Below are 20,000 nucleotides of genomic sequence, written 5' to 3'. Positions count from 1 at the left end.
TGTGTGAACCAGAACGGAGGCTATCTCTGCATCCCCCGAGGGCTGTACAGCCAGCCTACCTACCCCCGGGGTGGTGGAGGAGGAGGAGGGGCAGGCAGGTCCCAAGCCACCTACCCAGAACCAGACCCCTACCCTCTACAACCCCCTCCGGGTCCCGTGGCACCCAGCTACCCCGTCGTAAGCCGCTCCGCTCCCTGCCTTCTGGGATACACCCTGGCAGAAGATGGGACTTGTCTTGGTGATTATGTCCAATTACTATTTCATGAAAAGGCCTAATGGATTTGTCCCATGTCCCTCGTTGTTTTAAAGTTAGATAATGAAAGTTAGATACCTTCAATGGTGAGCACTTCTTTGTCACAAATGTCATAACATATTATACTTATTTAAAATGGCTTTCTCATAAATAGGCGCAGGTGGATTTAGTGGGCTGTATATCTGGTGGGATAGTGGGCTGTATATCTGGTGGTCTTGGTGGGATAGTGGGCTGTATATCTGGTGGTCTTGGTGGGAAAGTGGGCTGTATATCTGGTGGGATAGTGGGCTGTATATCTGGTGGGATAGTGGGCTGTATATCTGGTGGTCTTGGTGGGATAGTGGGCTGTATATCTGGTGGGATAGTGGGCTGTATATCTGGTGGGATAGTGGGCTGTATATCTGGTGGGATAGTGGGCTGTATATCTGGTGGGATAGTGGGCTGTATATCTGGTGGGATAGTGGGCTGTATATCTGGTGGGATAGTGGGTTGTATATCTGGTGGGATAGTGGGTTGTATATCTGGTGGGATAGTGGGTTGTATATCTGGTGGTCTTGGTGGGATAGTGGGCTGTATATCTGGTAGTCTTGGTGGGATAGTGGGCTGTATATCTGGTGGGATAGTGGGCTGTATATCTGGTGGGATAGTGGGCTGTATATCTGGTGGGATAGTGGGCTGTATATCTGGTGGTCTTGGTGGGATAGTGGGCTGTATATCTGGTGGGATAGTGGGCTGTATATCTGGTGGGATAGTGGACTGTATATCTGGTGGGATAGTGGGCTGTATATCTGGTGGTCTTGGTGGGCTGTATATCTGGTGGGATAGTGGGCTGTATATCTGGTGGTCTTGGTGGGATAGTGGGCTGTATATCTGGTGGGATAGTGGGCTGTATATCTGGTGGTCTTGGTGGGCTGTATATCTGGTGGGATAGTGGGCTGTATATCTGGTGGGATAGTGGGCTGTATATCTGGTAGTCTTGATGGGATAGTGGGCTGTATATCTGGTGGGATAGTGGGCTGTATATCTGGTGGGATAGTGGGCTGTATATCTGGTAGTCTTGATGAGATAGTGGGCTGTATATCTGGTGGGATAGTGGGCTGTATATCTGGTGGGATAGTGGGCTGTAAATCTGGTGGGATAGTGGGCTGTATATCTGGTGAGATAGTGGGCTGTATATCTGGTGGGATAGTGAGCTGTATATCTGGTGGGATAGTGGGCTGTATATCCGGTGGGATAGTGGGCTGTATATCTGGGTGGATAGTGGGCTGTATATCTGGTGGGATAGTAGGCTGTATATCTGGAGGGAAAGTGGGCTGTATATCTGGTGGTCTTGGTGGGATAGTGGGCTGTATATCTGGGTGGATAGTGGGCTGTATATCTGGTGGGATAGTGGGCTGTATATCTGGTGGGATAGTGGGCTGTATATCTGGTGGTCTTGGTGGGATAGTGGGCTGTATATCTGGTGGGATAGTGGGCAGTATATCTGGTGGGATAGTGGGCTGTATATCTGGTGGGATAGTGGGCTGTATATCTGGTGGGATAGTGGGCTGTATATCTGGTGGGATAGTGGGCTGTATATCTGGTGAGATAGTGGGCTGTATATCTGGTGGGATAGTGGGCTGTATATCTGGTGGGATAGTGGGCTGTATATCTGGTGGGATAGTGGGCTGTATATCTGGTGGTCTTGGTGGGATAGTGGGCTGTATATCTGGTGAGATAGTGGGCTGTATATCTGGTGGGATAGTGGGCTGTATATCTGGTGGGATAGTGGGCTGTATATCTGGTGGGATAGTGGGCTGTATATCTGGTGGTCTTGGTGGGATAGTGGGCTGTATATCTGGTGGGATAGTGGGCTGTATATCTGGTGGTCTTGGTGGGATAGTGGGCTGTATATCTGGTGGGATAGTGGGCTGTATATCTGGTGGGATAGTGGGCTGTATATCTGGTGGGATAGTGGGCTGTATATCTGGTGGGATAGTGGGCTGTATATCTGGTGGGATAGTGGGCTGTATATCTGGTGGGATAGTGGGCTGTATATCTGGTGGGATAGTGGGCGGTATATCTGGTGGGATAGGGGGCTGTATATCTGGTGGGATAGTGTGCTGTATATCTGGTGGTCTTGGTGGGATAGTGGGCTGTATATCTGGTGGGATAGTGGGCTGTATATCTGGTGGGATAGTGGGCTGTATATCTGGTGGGATAGTGGGCTGTATATCTGATGGTCTCGGTGGGATAGTGGGCTGTATATCTGATGGTCTCGGTGGGATAGTGGGCTGTATATCTGGTGAGATAGTGGGCTGTATATCTGATGGTCTTGGTGGGATAGTGGGCTGTATATCTGGTGAGATAGTGGGCTGTATATCTGGTGGGATAGTGGGTTGTATATCTGGTGGGATAGTGGGCTGTATATCTGGTAGTCTTGGTGGGATAGTGGGCTGTATATCTGGTGGGATAGTGGGCTGTATATCTGGTAGTCTTGGTGGGATAGTGGGCTGTATATCTGGTGGGATAGTGGGCGGTATATCTGGTGGGATAGGGGGCTGTATATCTGGTGGGATAGTGGGCTCTATATCTGGTGAGATAGTGGGCTGTATATCTGGTAGGATAGTGGGCTGTATATCTGGTGGGATAGTGGGCTGTATATCTGGTAGTCTTGGTAGGATAGTGGGCTGTATATCTGGTAGTCTTGGTGGGATAGTGGGCTGTATATCTGGTGGGATAGTGGGCTGTATATCTGGTGGGATAGTGGGCTGTATATCTGGTGGTCTTGGTGGGATAGTGGGCTGTATATCTGGTGGGATAGTGGGCTGTATATCTGGTGGGATAGTGGACTGTATATCTGGTGGGATAGTGGGCTGTATATCTGGTGGTCTTGGTGGGCTGTATATCTGGTGGGATAGTGGGCTGTATATCTGGTGGTCTTGGTGGGATAGTGGGCTGTATATCTGGTGGGATAGTGGGCTGTATATCTGGTGTTCTTGGTGGGCTGTATATCTGGTGGGATAGTGGGCTGTATATCTGGTGGGATAGTGGGCTGTATATCTGGTAGTCTTGATGGGATAGTGGGCTGTATATCTGGTGGGATAGTGGGCTGTATATCTGGTGGGATAGTGGGCTGTATATCTGGTAGTCTTGATGAGATAGTGGGCTGTATATCTGGTGGGATAGTGGGCTGTATATCTGGTGGGATAGTGGGCTGTAAATCTGGTGGGATAGTGGGCTGTATATCTGGTGAGATAGTGGGCTGTATATCTGGTGGGATAGTGAGCTGTATATCTGGTGGGATAGTGGGCTGTATATCCGGTGGGATAGTGGGCTGTATATCTGGGTGGATAGTGGGCTGTATATCTGGTGGGATAGTAGGCTGTATATCTGGAGGGAAAGTGGGCTGTATATCTGGTGGTCTTGGTGGGATAGTGGGCTGTATATCTGGGTGGATAGTGGGCTGTATATCTGGTGGGATAGTGGGCTGTATATCTGGTGGGATAGTGGGCTGTATATCTGGTGGTCTTGGTGGGATAGTGGGCTGTATATCTGGTGGGATAGTGGGCAGTATATCTGGTGGGATAGTGGGCTGTATATCTGGTGGGATAGTGGGCTGTATATCTGGTGGGATAGTGGGCTGTATATCTGGTGGGATAGTGGGCTGTATATCTGGTGGGATAGTGGGCTGTATATCTGGTGAGATAGTGGGCTGTATATCTGGTGGGATAGTGGGCTGTATATCTGGTGGGATAGTGGGCTGTATATCTGGTGGGATAGTGGGCTGTATATCTGGTGGTCTTGGTGGGATAGTGGGCTGTATATCTGGTGAGATAGTGGGCTGTATATCTGGTGGGATAGTGGGCTGTATATCTGGTGGGATAGTGGGCTGTATATCTGGTGGGATAGTGGGCTGTATATCTGGTGGTCTTGGTGGGATAGTGGGCTGTATATCTGGTGGGATAGTGGGCTGTATATCTGGTGGTCTTGGTGGGATAGTGGGCTGTATATCTGGTGGGATAGTGGGCTGTATATCTGGTGGGATAGTGGGCTGTATATCTGGTGGGATAGTGGGCTGTATATCTGGTGGGATAGTGGGCTGTATATCTGGTGGGATAGTGGGCTGTATATCTGGTGGGATAGTGGGCTGTATATCTGGTGGGATAGTGGGCGGTATATCTGGTGGGATAGGGGGCTGTATATCTGGTGGGATAGTGTGCTGTATATCTGGTGGTCTTGGTGGGATAGTGGGCTGTATATCTGGTGGGATAGTGGGCTGTATATCTGGTGGGATAGTGGGCTGTATATCTGGTGGGATAGTGGGCTGTATATCTGATGGTCTCGGTGGGATAGTGGGCTGTATATCTGATGGTCTCGGTGGGATAGTGGGCTGTATATCTGGTGAGATAGTGGGCTGTATATCTGATGGTCTTGGTGGGATAGTGGGCTGTATATCTGGTGAGATAGTGGGCTGTATATCTGGTGGGATAGTGGGTTGTATATCTGGTGGGATAGTGGGCTGTATATCTGGTAGTCTTGGTGGGATAGTGGGCTGTATATCTGGTGGGATAGTGGGCTGTATATCTGGTAGTCTTGGTGGGATAGTGGGCTGTATATCTGGTGGGATAGTGGGCGGTATATCTGGTGGGATAGGGGGCTGTATATCTGGTGGGATAGTGGGCTCTATATCTGGTGAGATAGTGGGCTGTATATCTGGTAGGATAGTGGGCTGTATATCTGGTGGGATAGTGGGCTGTATATCTGGTAGTCTTGGTAGGATAGTGGGCTGTATATCTGGTAGTCTTGGTGGGATAGTGGGCTGTATATCTGGTGGGATAGTGGGCGGTATATCTGGTGGGATAGGGGGCTGTATATCTGGTGGGATAGTGTGCTGTATATCTGGTGGTCTTGGTGGGATAGTGGGCTGTATATCTGGTGGGATAGTGGGCAGTATATCTGGTGGGATAGTGGGCTGTATATCTGGTGGGATAGTGGGCTGTATATCTGGTGGGATAGTGGGCTGTATATCTGGTGGTCTTGGTGGGATAGTGGGCTGTATATCTGGTGGTCTTGGTGGGATAGTGGGCTGTATATCTGGTGGGATAGTGGGCAGTATATCTGGTGGGATAGTGGGCTGTATATCTGGTGGGATAGTGGGCTGTATATCTGGTGGGATAGTGTGCTGTATATCTGGTGGTCTTGGTGGGATAGTGGGCTGTATATCTGGTGGGATAGTGGGCAGTATATCTGGTGGGATAGTGGGCTGTGTATCTGGTTTTATAGTGGGCTGTATATCTGGTGGGATAGTGGGCTGTATATCTGGTAGTCTTGGTGGGATAGTGGGCTGTGTATCTGGTGAGATAGTGGGCTGTATATCTGGTGGGATAGTGGGCTGTATATCTGGTGGGATAGTGGGCTGTATATCTGGTGGGATAGTGGGCTTTATATATGGTGAGATAGTGGGCTGTATATATGGTGAGATAGTGGGCTGTATATCTGGTAGTCTTGGTAGGATAGTGGGCTGTATATCTGGTAGTCTTGGTGGGATAGTGGGCTGTGTATCTGGTGGGATAGTGGGCTGTATATCTGGTGGGATAGTGGGCTGTATATCTGGTAGTCTTGGTGAGATAGTGGGCTGTGTATCTGGTGGGATAGTGGGCTGTATATCTGGTGGGATAGTGGGCTGTATATCTGGTGGGATAGTGGGCTGTATATCTCGTAGTCTTGATGGGATAGTGGGCTGTATATCTGGTGGGATAGTGGGCTGTATATCTGGTAGTCATGGTGAGATAGTGGGCTGTGTATCTGGTGGGATAGTGGGCTGTATATCTGGTAGTCTTGGTGGGATAGTGGGCTGTATATCTGGTGGGATAGTGGGCTGTATATCTGGTAGTCTTGGTGGGATAGTGGGCTGTATATCTGGTGGGATAGTGGGCTGTATATCTGGGTGGATAGTGGGCTGTATGGTGGGATAGTGGGCTGTATATCTGGTAGTATTGGTGGGATAGTGGGCTGTATATCTGGTAGTCTTGGTGGGATAGTGGGCTGTATATCTGGTGGGATAGTGGGCTGCATATCTGGTGGGATAGTGGGCTGTATATCTGGTGGGATAGTGGGCTGTATATCTGGTGGGATAGTGGGCTGTATATCTGGTGGGATAGTGGGCTGTATATCTGGTGGGATAGTGGGTTGTATATCTGGTGGGATAGTGGGCTGTATATCTGGTGGGATAGTGGGTTGTATATCTGGTGGGATAGTGGGCTGTATATCTGGTGGTCTTGGTGGGATAGTGGGCTGTATATCTGGTGGGATAGTGGGCTGTATATCTGGTAGTCTTGATGGGATAGTGGGCTGTATATCTGGTGGGATAGTGGGCTGTATATCTGGTGGGATAGGGGGCTGTATATCTGGTGGGATAGTGGGCTGTATATCTGGTGGGATAGTGGGCTGTATATCTGGTGGGATAGTGGGCTGTATATCTGGTGGGATAGTGGGCTGTATATCTGGTGGGATAGTGGGCTGTATATCTGGTGAGATAGTGGGCTGTATATCTGGTGGGATAGTGGGCTGTATATCTGGTGGGATAGTGGGCTGTATATCTGGTGGGATAGTGGGCTGTATATCTGGTGGTCTTGGTGGGATAGTGGGCTGTATATATGGTGGGATAGTGGGCTGTATATCTGGTGGGATAGTGGGTTGTATATCTGGTGGGATAGTGGGCTGTATATCTGGTGGGATAGTGGGCTGTATATCTGGTGGGATAGTGGGCTGTATATCTGGTGGGATAGTGGGCTGCATATCTGGTGGGATAGTGGGCTGTATATCTGGTGGTCTTGGTGGGATAGTGGGCTGTATATCTGGTGGGATAGTGGGCTGTATATCTGGTGGGATAGTGTGCTGTATATCTGGTGGTCTTGGTGGGATAGTGGGCTGTATATCTGGTGGGATAGTGGGCTGTATATCTGGTGGGATAGTGGGCTGTATATCTGGTGGTCTTGGTGGGATAGTGGGCTGTATATCTGGTGAGATAGTGGGCTGTATATCTGGTGGTCTTGGTGGGATAGTGGGCTGTATATCTGGTGAGATAGTGGGCTGTATATCTGGTGGGATAGTGGGCTGTATATCTGATGGTCTCGGTGGGATAGTGGGCTGTATATCTGATGGTCTCGGTGGGATAGTGGGCTGTATATCTGGTGAGATAGTGGACTGTATATCTGATGGTCTTGGTGGGATAGTGGGCTGTATATCTGGTGAGATAGTGGGCTGTATATCTGGTGGGATAGTGGGCTGTATTTCTGGTGGGATAGTGGGCTGTATATCTGGTGGTCTTGGTGGGATTGTGGGCTGTATATCTGGTGGGATAGTGGGCTGTATATCTGGTGGGATAGTGGACTGTATATCTGGTGGGATAGTGGGCTGTATATCTGGTGGGATAGTGGGCTTTATATATGGTGAGATAGTGGGCTGTATATATGGTGAGATAGTGGGCTGTATATCTGGTAGTCTTGGTAGGATAGTGGGCTGTATATCTGGTGAGAAAGTGGGCTGTATATCTGGTGGGATAGTGGGCTGTATATCTGGTGAGAAAGTGGGCTGTATATCTGGTGGGATAGTGGGCTGTATATCTGGTAGTCTTGGTAGGATAGTGGGCTGTATATCTGGTAGTCTTGGTGGGATAGTGGGCTGTATATCTGGTGAGATAGTGGGCTGTATATCTGGTGGGATAGTGGGCTGTATATCTGGTTGGATAGTGGGCTGTATATCTGGTAGTCTTGGTGGGATAGTGGGCTGTATATCTGGTGGGATAGTGGGCTGTATATCTGGTAGTCTTGGTGGGATAGTGGGCTGTATATCTGGTGGTCTTGGTGGGATAGTGGGCTGTATATCTGGTGGGATAGTGGGCTGTATATCTGGTGGGATAGTGGGCTGTATATCTGGTTGGATAGTGGGCTGTATATCTGGTAGTCTTGGTGGGATAGTGGGCTGTATATCTGGTGGGATAGTGGGCTGTATATCTGGTGGGATAGTGGGCTATATATCTGGTGGGATAGTGAGCTGTATATCTGGTGGGATAGTGGGCTGTATATCTGGTGGGATAGTGGGCTGTATTTCTGGTAGTCTTGGTGGGATAGTGGGCTGTATATCTGGTGGGATAGTGGGCTGTATATCTGGTGGGATAGTGGGCTGTATATCTGGTAGGATAGTGGGCTGTATATCTGGTGGGATAGTGGGCTGTATATCTGGTAGTCTTGGTGGGATAGTGGGCTGTATATCTTGTGGTCTTGGTGTGATAGTGGGCTGTATATCTGGTGGTCTTGGTGGGATAGTGGGCTGTATATCTGGTGGGATAGTGGGCTGTATATCTGGTGGGATAGTGGGCTGTATATCTGGTGGTCTTGGTGGGATAGTGGGCTGTATATCTGGTGGGATATTGGGCTGTATATCTGGTGGGATAGTGGGCTGTATATCTGGTGAGATAGTGGGCTGCATATCTGGTGGGATAGTGGGCTGTATATCTGGTAGTCTTGTTGAGCTAGTGGGCTGTATATCTGGTGTGATAGTGGGCTGTATATCTGGTAGTCTTGGTGAGCTAGTGGGCTGTATATCTGGTGGGATAGTGGGCTGTATATCTGGTAGTCTTGGTGAGCTAGTGGGCTGTATATCTGGAGGGATAGTGGGCTGTATATCTGGTGGTCTTGGTGGGATAGTGGGCTGTATATCCGGTGGGATAGTGGGCTGTATATCTGGTGGGATAGTGGGCTGTATATATCATGAGATAGTGGGCTGTATATCTGGTAGACTTGGTAGGATAGTGGGCTGAATATATGGTGGGATAGTGGGCTGTATATCTGGTGGGATAGTGGGCTGTATATCTGGTGGGATAGTGGGCTGTATAACTGATGGGATAGTGGGCTGTATATCTGGTGGGATAGTGGGCTGTGTATCTGGTCGTCTTGGTGGGATAGGGGGCTGTATATCTGGTGGGATAGTGGACTGTATATCTGGTAGTCTTGGTGGGATAGTGGGCTGTATATCTGGTGGGATAGTGGGCTGTATATCTGGTAGTCCTGGTGAGATACTGGGCAGTATATTTGTTGGGCTAGTGGGCTGTATATCTGGTAGTCTTGGTGGGATAGTGGGCTGTATATCTGATGGTCTTGGTGGGAAAGTAGGCTGTATTTCTGGTAGTCTTGGTGGGATAGTGGGCTGTATATCTGGTGGGATAGTGGGCTGTATATCTGGTGGGATAGTGGGCTGTATATCTGGTAGTCTTGATGGGATAGTGGGCTGTATATCTGGTGGGATAGTGGGCTGTATATCTGGTGGTCTTGGTGGGATAGTGGGCTGTATATCTGGTGGTCTTGGTGGGATAGTGGGCTGTATATCTGGTGGGATAGTGGGCTGTATATCTGGTGGGATAGTGGGCTGTATATCTGGTGGGATAGTGGGCTGTATATCAGGTAGTGTTGGTGGGATAGTGGGCTGTATATCTGGTGGTCTTGGTGGGATAGTGGGCTGTATATCTGGTGGGATAGTGGGCTGTATATCTGGTGAGATAGTGGGCTGTATATCAGGTAGTGTTGGTGGGATAGTGGGCTGTATATCTGGTGGGATAGTGGGCTGTATATCTGGTGAGATAGTGGGCTGTATATCTGGTGAGATAGTGGGCTGTATATCTGGTGAGATAGTGGGCTGTATATCTGGTGGGATAGTGGGCTGGTTATCTGGTGGGATAGTGGGCTGTATATCTGGTGAGATAGTGGGCTGTATATCTGGTGGGATAGTGGGCTTTATATCGGTTGGGCTAGTGGGCTGTATATCTGGTGAGATAGTGGGCTGTGTATCTGATGGTCTTGGTGGGATAGTGGGCTGTATATCTGATGGTCTTGGTGGGATAGTGGGCTGTGTATCTGGTGGGATAGTGGGCTGTATATCTGATGGTCTTGGTGGGATAGTGGGCTGTATATCTGGTGGGATAGTGGGCTGTATATCTGATGGTCTTGGTGGGATAGTGGGCTGTATATCTGGTGGGATAGTGGGCTGTATATCTGGTGGGATAGTGGGCTGTATATCTGGTGGGATAGTGGGCTGTATATCTGGTGAGATAGTGGGCTGTGTATCTGGTGGGATAGTGGGCTGTATATCTGGTGGGATAGTGGGCTGTATATCTGGTGAGATAGTGGGCTGTATATCAGGTAGTGTTGGTGGGATAGTGGGCTGTATATCTGGTGGGATAGTGGGCTGTATATCTGATGGTCTTGGTGGGATAGTGGGCTGTATATCTGGTGGGATAGTGGGCTGTATATCTGATGGTCTTGGTGGGATAGTGGGCTGTATATCTGGTGGGATAGTGGGCTGTATATCTGGTGGGATAGTGGGCTGTATATCTGGTGGGATAGTGGGCTGTATATCTGGTGAGATAGTGGGCTGTGTATCTGGTGGGATAGTGGGCTGTATATCTGGTGGGATAGTGGGCTGTATATCTGGTGAGATAGTGGGCTGTATATCAGGTAGTGTTGGTGGGATAGTGGGCTGTATATCTGGTGGGATAGTGGGCTGTATATCTGGTGGTCTTGGTGGGATAGTGGGCTGTAAATCTGGTGGGATAGTGGGCTGTATATCTGGTGGGATAGTGGGCTGTATATCTGGTGGTCTTGGTGGGATAGTGGGCTGTAAATCTGGTGGGATAGTGGGCTGTATATCTGGTGGGATAGTGAGCTGTATATCTGGTAGTCTTGATGGGATAGTGGGCTGTATATCTGGTGGGATAGTGGGCTGTATATCTGGTGGGATAGTGGGCTGTATATCTGGTGGGATAGTGGGCTGTATATCTGGTGGGATAGTGAGCTGTATATCTGGTAGTCTTGATGGGATAGTGGGCTGTATATCTGGTGGGATAGTGGGCTGTATATCTGGTGGTCTTGGTGGGATAGTGGGCTGTATATCTGGTGGTCTTGGTGGGATAGTGGGCTGTATATCTGGTGGGATAGTGGGCTGTATATCTGGTGGGATAGTGGGCTGTATATCTGGTGGGATAGTGGGCTGTATATCTGGTGGTCTTGGTGGGATAGTGGGCTGTATATCTGGTGGGATAGTGGGCTGTATATCTGGTGAGATAGTGGGCTGTATATCTGGTGAGATAGTGGGCTGTATATCTGGTGGGATAGTGGGCTGTATATCTGGTGGGATAGTGGGCTGTATATCTGGTGAGATAGTGGGCTGTGTATCTGGTGGGATAGTGGGCTGTATATCTGGTGGGATAGTGGGCTGTATATCTGGTGAGATAGTGGGCTGTATATCAGGTAGTGTTGGTGGGATAGTGGGCTGTATATCTGGTGGGATAGTGGGCTGTATATCTGGTGAGATAGTGGGCTGTATATCTGGTGAGATAGTGGGCTGTATATCTGGTGAGATAGTGGGCTGTATATCTGGTGGGATAGTGGGCTGTATATCTGGTGAGATAGTGGGCTGTGTATCTGGTGGGATAGTGGGCTGTATATCTGGTGAGATAGTGGGCTGTATATCTGGTGGGATAGTGGGCTGTATATCTGGTGGGATAGTGGGCTGTATATCTGGTGAGATAGTGGGCTGTATATCTGGTGGGATAGTGGGCTTTATATCGGTTGGGCTAGTGGGCTGTATATCTGGTGAGATAGTGGGCTGTGTATCTGATGGTCTTGGTGGGATAGTGGGCTGTATATCTGATGGTCTTGGTGGGATAGTGGGCTGTGTATCTGGTGGGATAGTGGGCTGTATATCTGATGGTCTTGGTGGGATAGTGGGCTGTATATCTGGTGGGATAGTGGGCTCTATATCTGATGGTCTTGGTGGGATAGTGGGCTGTATATCTGGTGGGATAGTGGGCTGTATATCTGGTGGGATAGTGGGCTGTATATCTGGTGGTCTTGGTGGGATAGTGGGCTGTAAATCTGGTGGGATAGTGGGCTGTAAATCTGGTGGGATAGTGGGCTGTATATCTGGTGGGATAGTGGGCTGTATATCCTGTGGGATAGTGGGCTGTATATCTGGTGGGATAGTGGGCTGTATATCTGGTGGGATAGTGGGCTGTATATCTGGTGGGATAGTGGGCTGTATATCTGGTGGGATAGTGGGCTGTATATCTGGTGGGATAGTGGGCTGTATATCTAGTGGGATAGTGGGCTGTATATCTGGTGGTCTTGGTGGGATAGTGGGCTGTATATCTGGTGGGATAGTGGGCTGTGTATCTGGTGGTCTTGGTGGGATAGTGGGCTGTATATCTGGTGGGATAGTGGGCTGTATATCTGGTGAGATAGTGGGCTGTATATCTGGTGGGATAGTGGGCTGTATATCTGGTAGTCTTGGTGGGATAGTGGGCTGTATATCTGGTGGGATAGTGGGCTGTATATCTGGTGGGATAGTGGGTTGTATATCTGGTGGTCTTGGTGGGATAGTGGGCTTTATATCTGGTGGTCTTGGTGAGATAGTGGGCTGTATATCTGGTAGGATAGTGGGTTGTATATCTGGTGGTCTTGGTGGGATAGTGGGCTGTATATCTGGTGGTCTTGGTGAGATAGTGGGCTGTATATCTGGTAGGATAGTGGGTTGTATATCTGGTGGTCTTGGTGGGATAGTGGGCTTTATATCTGGTGGGATAGTGGGCTGTATATCTGGTGGGATAGTGGGCAGTATATCTGGTGGGATAGTGGGCTTTATATCTGGTGGTCTTGGTGGGATAGTGGGTTGTATATCAGGTGGTCTTGGTTTGATAGTGGGCTGTATATCTGGTGGTCTTGGTGGGATAGTGGGCTGTATATCTGGTGAGATAGTGGGCTGTATATCTGGTGGGATAGTGGTTGTATATATGGTAGTCTTGGTGTGATAGTGGGCTGTATATCTGGTGAAATAGTGGGTTGTATATATGGTGGACTTGGTGGGATAGTGGGCTGTATATCCGGTGGGATAGTGGGCTGTATATCTGGTGGGATAGTGGGCTGTATATATGGTGGGATAGTGGGCTGTATATCTGGTGGGATAGTGGGCAGTATATCTGGTGGGATAGTGGGCTGTATATCTGGTGGTCTTGGTGGGATAGTGGGCTGTATATCTGGTGGGATAGTGGGATGTATATCTGGTAGTCTTGGTGAGCTAGTGGGCTGCAATACTGGTGGGATAGTGGGCTGTATATCTGATGGTCTTGGTGGGAAAGTGGGCTGTATATCTGGTGGTCTTGGTGGGATAGTGGGCTGTATATCTGGTGGGATAGTGGGCTGTATATCTGGTGGGATAGTGGGCTGTATATCTGGTGGTCTTGGTGAGATAGTGGTCTGTATATCTGGTGGGATAGTGGGCTGTATATCTGGTGGGATAGTGGGCTGTATATCTGGTGGGATAGTGGGCTGTATATATGATGAGATAGTGGGGTGTATATCTGGTAGACTTGGTGGGATAGTGGGCTGTATATCTGGTGGGATAGTGGGCTGTATATCTGGTAGTCTTGGTGGGATAGTGGGCTGTGTATCTGGTGGGATAGTGGGCTGTATATCTGGTGAGATAGTGGGCTGTATATCTGGTGGGATAGTGGGCTGTATATCTGGTGGGATAGGGGGCTGTATATCTGGTGGGATAGTGGGCTGTATATCTGGTGGGATAGTGGGCTGTATATCTGGTGGGATAGTGGGCTGTATATCTGGTAGTCTTGGTGGGATAGTGGGCTGTATATCTGGTGGTCTTGGTGGGATAGTGGGCTGTATATCTGGTGGTCTTGGTGGGATAGTGGGCTGTATATCTGGTAGTCTTGGTGAGATAGTGGGCTGTATATCTGGTGAGATAGTGGGCTGTGTATCTGGTGGTCTTGGTGGGATAGTGGGCTGTATATCTGGTAGTCTTGGTGAGATAGTGGGCTGTATATCTGGTGAGATAGTGGGCTGTGTATCTGGTGGTCTTGGTGGGATAGTGGGCTGTATATCTGGTGAGATAGTGGGCTGTATATCTGGTGGGATAGTGGGCTGTATATCTCGTGGGATAGTGGGCTGTATATCTGGTAGTCTTGGTGGGATAGTGGGCTGTATATCTGGTAGTCTTGGTGAGATAGTGGGCTGTATATCTGGTGGTCTTGGTGGGATAGTGGGCTGTATATATGGTGGGATAGTGGGCTGTATATCTGGGTGGATAGTGGGCTGTATATCTGGTGGGATAGTGGGCTGTATATCTGGTAGTCTTGGTGGGATAGTGGGCTGTATATCTGGTGGTCTTGGTGGGATAGTGGGCTGTATATCTGGTGGGATAGTGGGCTGTATATCTGGTGGGATAGTGGGCTGTATATCTGGTAGTCTTGGTGGGATAGTGGGCTGTATATCTGGTGGGATAGTGGGCTGTATATCTGGTGGGATAGTGGGCTGTATATCTGGTGGGATAGTGGGCTGTATATCTGGTGGTCTTGGTGGGATAGTGGGCTGTATATCTGGTGGGATAGTGGGCTGTATATCTGGTGGGATAGTGGGCTGTATATCTGGTGGTCTTGGTGGGCTGTATATCTGGTGGGATAGTGGGCTGTATATCTGGTGGGATAGTGGGCTGTATATCTGGTGGGATAGTGGGCTGTATATCTGGTGGGAAAGTGGGCTGTATATCTGGTGGGATAGTGGGCTGTATATCTGGTGGTCTTGGTGGGATAGTGGGCTGTATATCTGGTAGTCTTGGTGAGATAGTGGGCTGTATATCTGGTAGTCTTGGTGGGATAGTGGGCTGTATATCTGGTGGTCTTGGTGGGATAGTGGGCTGTATATCTGGTGGGATAGTGGGCTGTATATCTGGTGGGATAGTGGGCTGTATATCTGGTAGTCTTGGTGGGATAGTGGGCTGTATATCTGGTGGTCTTGGTGGGATAGTGGGCTGTATATCTGGTGGGATAGTGTGCTGTATATCTGGTGGGATAGTGGGCTGTATATCTGGTGAGATAGTGGGCTGTATATCTGGTGGGATAGTGGGCTGTATATCTGGTGGGATAGTGGGCTGTATATCTGGTGGTCTTGGTGGGATAGTGGGCTGTATATCTGGTGGTCTTGGTGGGATAGTGGGCTGTATATCTGGTGGTCTTGGTGGGATAGTGGGCTGTATATCTGGTAGTCTTGGTGAGATAGTGGGCTGTATATCTGGTGAGATAGTGGGCTGTGTATCTGGTGGTCTTGGTGGGATAGTGGGCTGTATATCTGGTAGTCTTGGTGAGATAGTGGGCTGTATATCTGGTGAGATAGTGGGCTGTGTATCTGGTGGTCTTGGTGGGATAGTGGGCTGTATATCTGGTGGTCTTGGTGGGATAGTGGGCTGTATATCTGGTGGTCTTGGTGGGATAGTGGGCTGTATATCTGGTGAGATAGTGGGCTGTATATCTGGTGGGATAGTGGGCTGTATATCTCGTGGGATAGTGGGCTGTATATCTGGTAGTCTTGGTGGGATAGTGGGCTGTATATCTGGTAGTCTTGGTGAGATAGTGGGCTGTATATCTGGTGGTCTTGGTGGGATAGTGGGCTGTATATATGGTGGGATAGTGGGCTGTATATCTGGGTGGATAGTGGGCTGTATATCTGGTGGGATAGTGGGCTGTATATCTGGTAGTCTTGGTGGGATAGTGGGCTGTATATCTGGTGGGATAGTGGGCTGTATATCTGGTGGGATAGTGGGCTGTATATCTGGTAGTCTTGGTGGGATAGTGGGCTGTATATCTGGTGGGATAGTGGGCTGTATATCTGGTGGGATAGTGGGCTGTATATCTGGTGGGATAGTGGGCTGTATATCTGGTGGTCTTGGTGGGCTGTATATCTGGTGGGATAGTGGGCTGTATATCTGGTGGGATAGTGGGCTGTATATCTGGTGGTCTTGGTGGGATAGTGGGCTGTATATCTGGTGGGATAGTGGGCTGTATATATCTGGTGGGATAGTGGGCTGTATATCTGGTGGGATAGTGGGCTGTATATCTGGTGGTCTTGGTGGGATAGTGGGCTGTATATCTGGTGGGATAGTGGGCTGTATATCTGGTGGGATAGTGGGCTGTATATCTGGTAGTCTTGGTGGGATAGTGGGCTGTATATCTGGTGGGATAGTGGGCTGTATATCTGGTGGTCTTGGTGGGATAGTGGGCTGTATATCTGGTGGGATAGTGGGCTGTATATCTGGTGGGATAGTGGGCTGTATATCTGGTAGTCTTGGTGGGATAGTGGGCTGTATATCTGGTGGTCTTGGTGGGATAGTGGGCTGTATATCTGGTGGTCTTGGTGGGATAGTGGGCTGTATATCTGGTGGGATAGTGGGCTGTATATCTGGTGGGATAGTGGGCTCTATATCTGGTGAGATAGTGGGCTGTATATCTGGTGGGATAGTGGGCTGTATATCTGGTAGTCTTGGTGAGATAGTGGGCTGTATATCTGGTGAGATAGTGGGCTGTATATCTGGTGGGATAGTGGGCTGTATATCTGGTGGGATAGTGGGCTGTATATCTGGTGGTCTTGGTGGGATAGTGGGCTGTATATCTGGTGTTCTTGGTGGGATAGTGGGCTGTATATCTGGTAGTCTTGGTGGGATAGTGGGCTGTATATCTGGTGAGATAGTGGGCTGTATATCTGGTGAGATAGTGGGCTGTATATCTGGTAGTCTTGGTGGGATAGTGGGCTGTATATCTGGTGGGATAGTGGGTTGTATATCTGGTAGTCTTGGTGGGATAGTGGGTTGTATATCTGGTGGGATAGTGGGCTGTATATCTGGTAGTCTTGGTGGGATAGTGGGCTGTATATCTGGTGGGATAGTGGGCTGTGTATCTGGTGGTCTTGGTGGGATAGTGGGCTGTATATCTCGTGGGATAGTGGGCTGTATATCTGGTAGTCTTGGTGGGATAGTGGGCTGTATATCTGGTAGTCTTGGTGAGATAGTGGGCTGTATATCTGGTGGTCTTGGTGGGATAGTGGGCTGTATATATGGTGGGATAGTGGGCTGTATATCTGGGTGGATAGTGGGCTGTATATCTGGTGGGATAGTGGGTTGTATATCTGGTGGTCTTGGTGGGATAGTGGGTTGTATATCTGGTAGTCTTGGTGGGATAGTGGGCTGTATATCTGGTGGGATAGTGGGCTGTATATCTGGTAGTCTTGGTGGGATAGTGGGCTGTATATCTGGTGGGATAGTGGGCTGTATATCTGGTGGGATAGTGGGCTGTATATCTGGTAGTCTTGGTGAGATAGTGGGTTGTATATCTGGTAGTCTTGGTGGGATAGTGGGCTGTATATCTGGTGGTCTTGGTGGGATAGTGGGCTGTATATCTGGTGGGATAGTGGGCTGTATATCTGGTGGGATAGTGGGCTGTATATCTGGTGGGATAGTGGGCTGTATATCTGGTGGGATAGTGGGCTGTATATCTGGTGGGATAGTGGGCTGTATATCTGGTAGTCTTGGTGGGATAGTGGGCTGTATATCTGGTGGGATAGTGGGCTGTATATCTGGTGGGATAGTGGGCTGTATATCTGGTGGGATAGTGGGCTGTATATCTGGTGGGATAGTGGGCTGTATATCTGGTGGGATAGTGGGCTGTATATCTGGTGGGATAGTGGGCTGTATATCTGGTGGGATAGTGGGCTGTATATCTGGTGGGAAACTGGGCTGTATATCTGGTGGGATAGTGGGCTGTATATCTGGTGGGATAGTGGGCTGTATATCTGGTGGGATAGTGGGCTGTATATCTGCTGTTCCATTTCAATGTCAATAACTTGTCAAATGCCAAACATAGGAGCACTGACGAGTTCAACAACAGCATTGCTTTCTAGGTCTTCTAATTTCGTTGCAGTATGATGTTTCATATCGATTCTAGATGTTTCTCTCCTTGCACATCTTCAGTCTGAATGAATGCACCATCAGGTGGTCTCTAAACCTATGTATGATTGGCTCTGTGTCTCTCACCCGGTACGGGCTTACTCCCTGCTGATTGGCTAAGGAAGTACGTTACACCCTGCTGATTGGCTGAGGCAGCAGGTCTACCTCCATCTTCCCCCTGGGATGTACAGAACGGTCCCTGACTCTCAGCTGTCTCTGATTCATTGGACTAGAGCCATAGCTATACAGTAGTGATGCTCGGGTTGACTCATAACCCGCAGTCCCCACGGGCAGACGGGTTGAATAAAGAGAAAACGTTACCCAAATTTAAAACATCCAGAAACGTCTTATTCTTGTGCACTTCATATCTATAGGCTACATTGAGGTTTTTCTTTCATTGTTTTCAGCTGTCATTAGTGCTTAAGCTACACACCAATGGGCTACACACCAATGGCCAAATGCTTTTGTGAACGAGCAGAAAAAGATTTCCATCCACTGAGGCAAAAAAAGACAACTTCAGAGTTTAATTCAATAAGAGAAAAACTGCGAAATGGAGAGTTGAATATTTTTTTAAATATTTTATTATATTTTTATTTAACCTTTATTTAACTAGGCAAGTCAGTAAAGAAGAAATTCTTATTTACAATGACGGCCTACCCCAGCCAAACCCGGACGACGCTGGGCCAATTGTGCGTCGCCTTATGGGACTCTCAAACACAGCCGGATGTGATTTAGCCTGGATTCGAACCAGGGACTGTAGTGTCGCCTCTTGCACTGACAGAAAATAAAGAGAAGGGAGAGCCAGAAAAATATTGTCTGGTTAAGATTGTGTGTAGTGTTAAAAGAGGATGATAGCAGTACCGTCTATTTTATGATGTGATGATTGTGACGCGCTATATCAATTTGACAGTCACAAGACGGAGACTTGAAAAGGGCCTGTGTCACGTCAATGGAACTTGTTCAGATGTGATGAATGCAAACTGAAATGTGGAAACTGACTGTAGGTCTATAACATTTCAGCTTTAATATCAGCTCCTGCAGAGTCAAGCATTTCTTGCATTAAAATTATACACCAAATATAGGTTAAAAAGAAATTACACAGAAACAGGAGTGGAGAAATATGATTTCTTTCAGCATCTTGACAAAATGTGAATGTGCAGTTAGGGACCGTCTGTAAAGGTGCTATCTTTATCAGCATCATAAAAGCTGATAGTATTCCAACCACAGTTAGGGACCGTCTGTAAAGGTGCTGTCTTTATCAGCATCATAAAAGCTGATAGTATTTCAACCACAGTTAGGGACCGTCTGTAAAGGTGCTGTCTTTATCAGCATCATAAAAGCTGATAGTATTCCAACCACAGTTAGGGATCGTCTGTAAAGGTGCTATCTTTATCAGCATCATAAAAGCTGATAGTATTTCAACCACATAAAATATGTATCCAAGCTGCCATGAAATGTTATCAGAAACATGTTGGGTCATTTTCACACCTTTCTGTTTCCTTACAACCGGTTAAACTGATGTCATTAGGGACATTTTGCTACAGATTTTTTTTGTTGTTGTTGAGTTATTACATTTTATCCCCGCTCCCCAAACGTCTTTGCTCTGCAATGGAAGCAGAGATGACAGCTATTATGGTTGACTTAGTCTTCTAGGGCAACAGATAATGACAGAAGAGAAGCTACATCTATCTAATAATAGACAAGTTGACTAACAAATAGCTTACCAAAATGTCGGGAAATGATCAGTGAAAACATATCTAAGTCAGACAAAATAAATCTTGCACTCCCTGTCAAAAAAAAAAAACGGTTCCAGTGTCTCTGACTGTAGCCTCTAGCGCATGTTCTATATTAGTGGGTTAGTGTCAGGCCTCAGATTCACTTTATCACATGTAGTCAGGTGGATGCGGATAGGTTATTAGCAATTGCT

General features: G+C 48.3%; 1 protein-coding gene across 1 annotated transcript in view; it reads left to right on the top strand.

Moving 5' to 3' along the window:
* LOC129811221 (fibulin-5-like) overlaps positions 1-20,000 on the top strand; it is a 79,942-nt gene that overhangs the window by 4,974 nt on the left and 54,968 nt on the right. Inside the window, exon 4 of the mRNA XM_055862381.1 lies at positions 1-238. This exon is cut by the window's left edge and continues 50 nt beyond it. Coding sequence (XP_055718356.1) covers positions 1-238 — 238 coding nt within the window. The remainder of the gene's footprint in view (positions 239-20,000) is intronic.

Source organism: Salvelinus fontinalis, chromosome 15, assembly GCF_029448725.1.
Source record: "Salvelinus fontinalis isolate EN_2023a chromosome 15, ASM2944872v1, whole genome shotgun sequence".
In the NCBI taxonomy this organism is placed as follows: domain Eukaryota; kingdom Metazoa; phylum Chordata; class Actinopteri; order Salmoniformes; family Salmonidae; genus Salvelinus; species Salvelinus fontinalis.
Note: the sequence above shows the minus strand (reverse complement) of the source record. Positions and strands in the feature narration are given on the sequence as shown.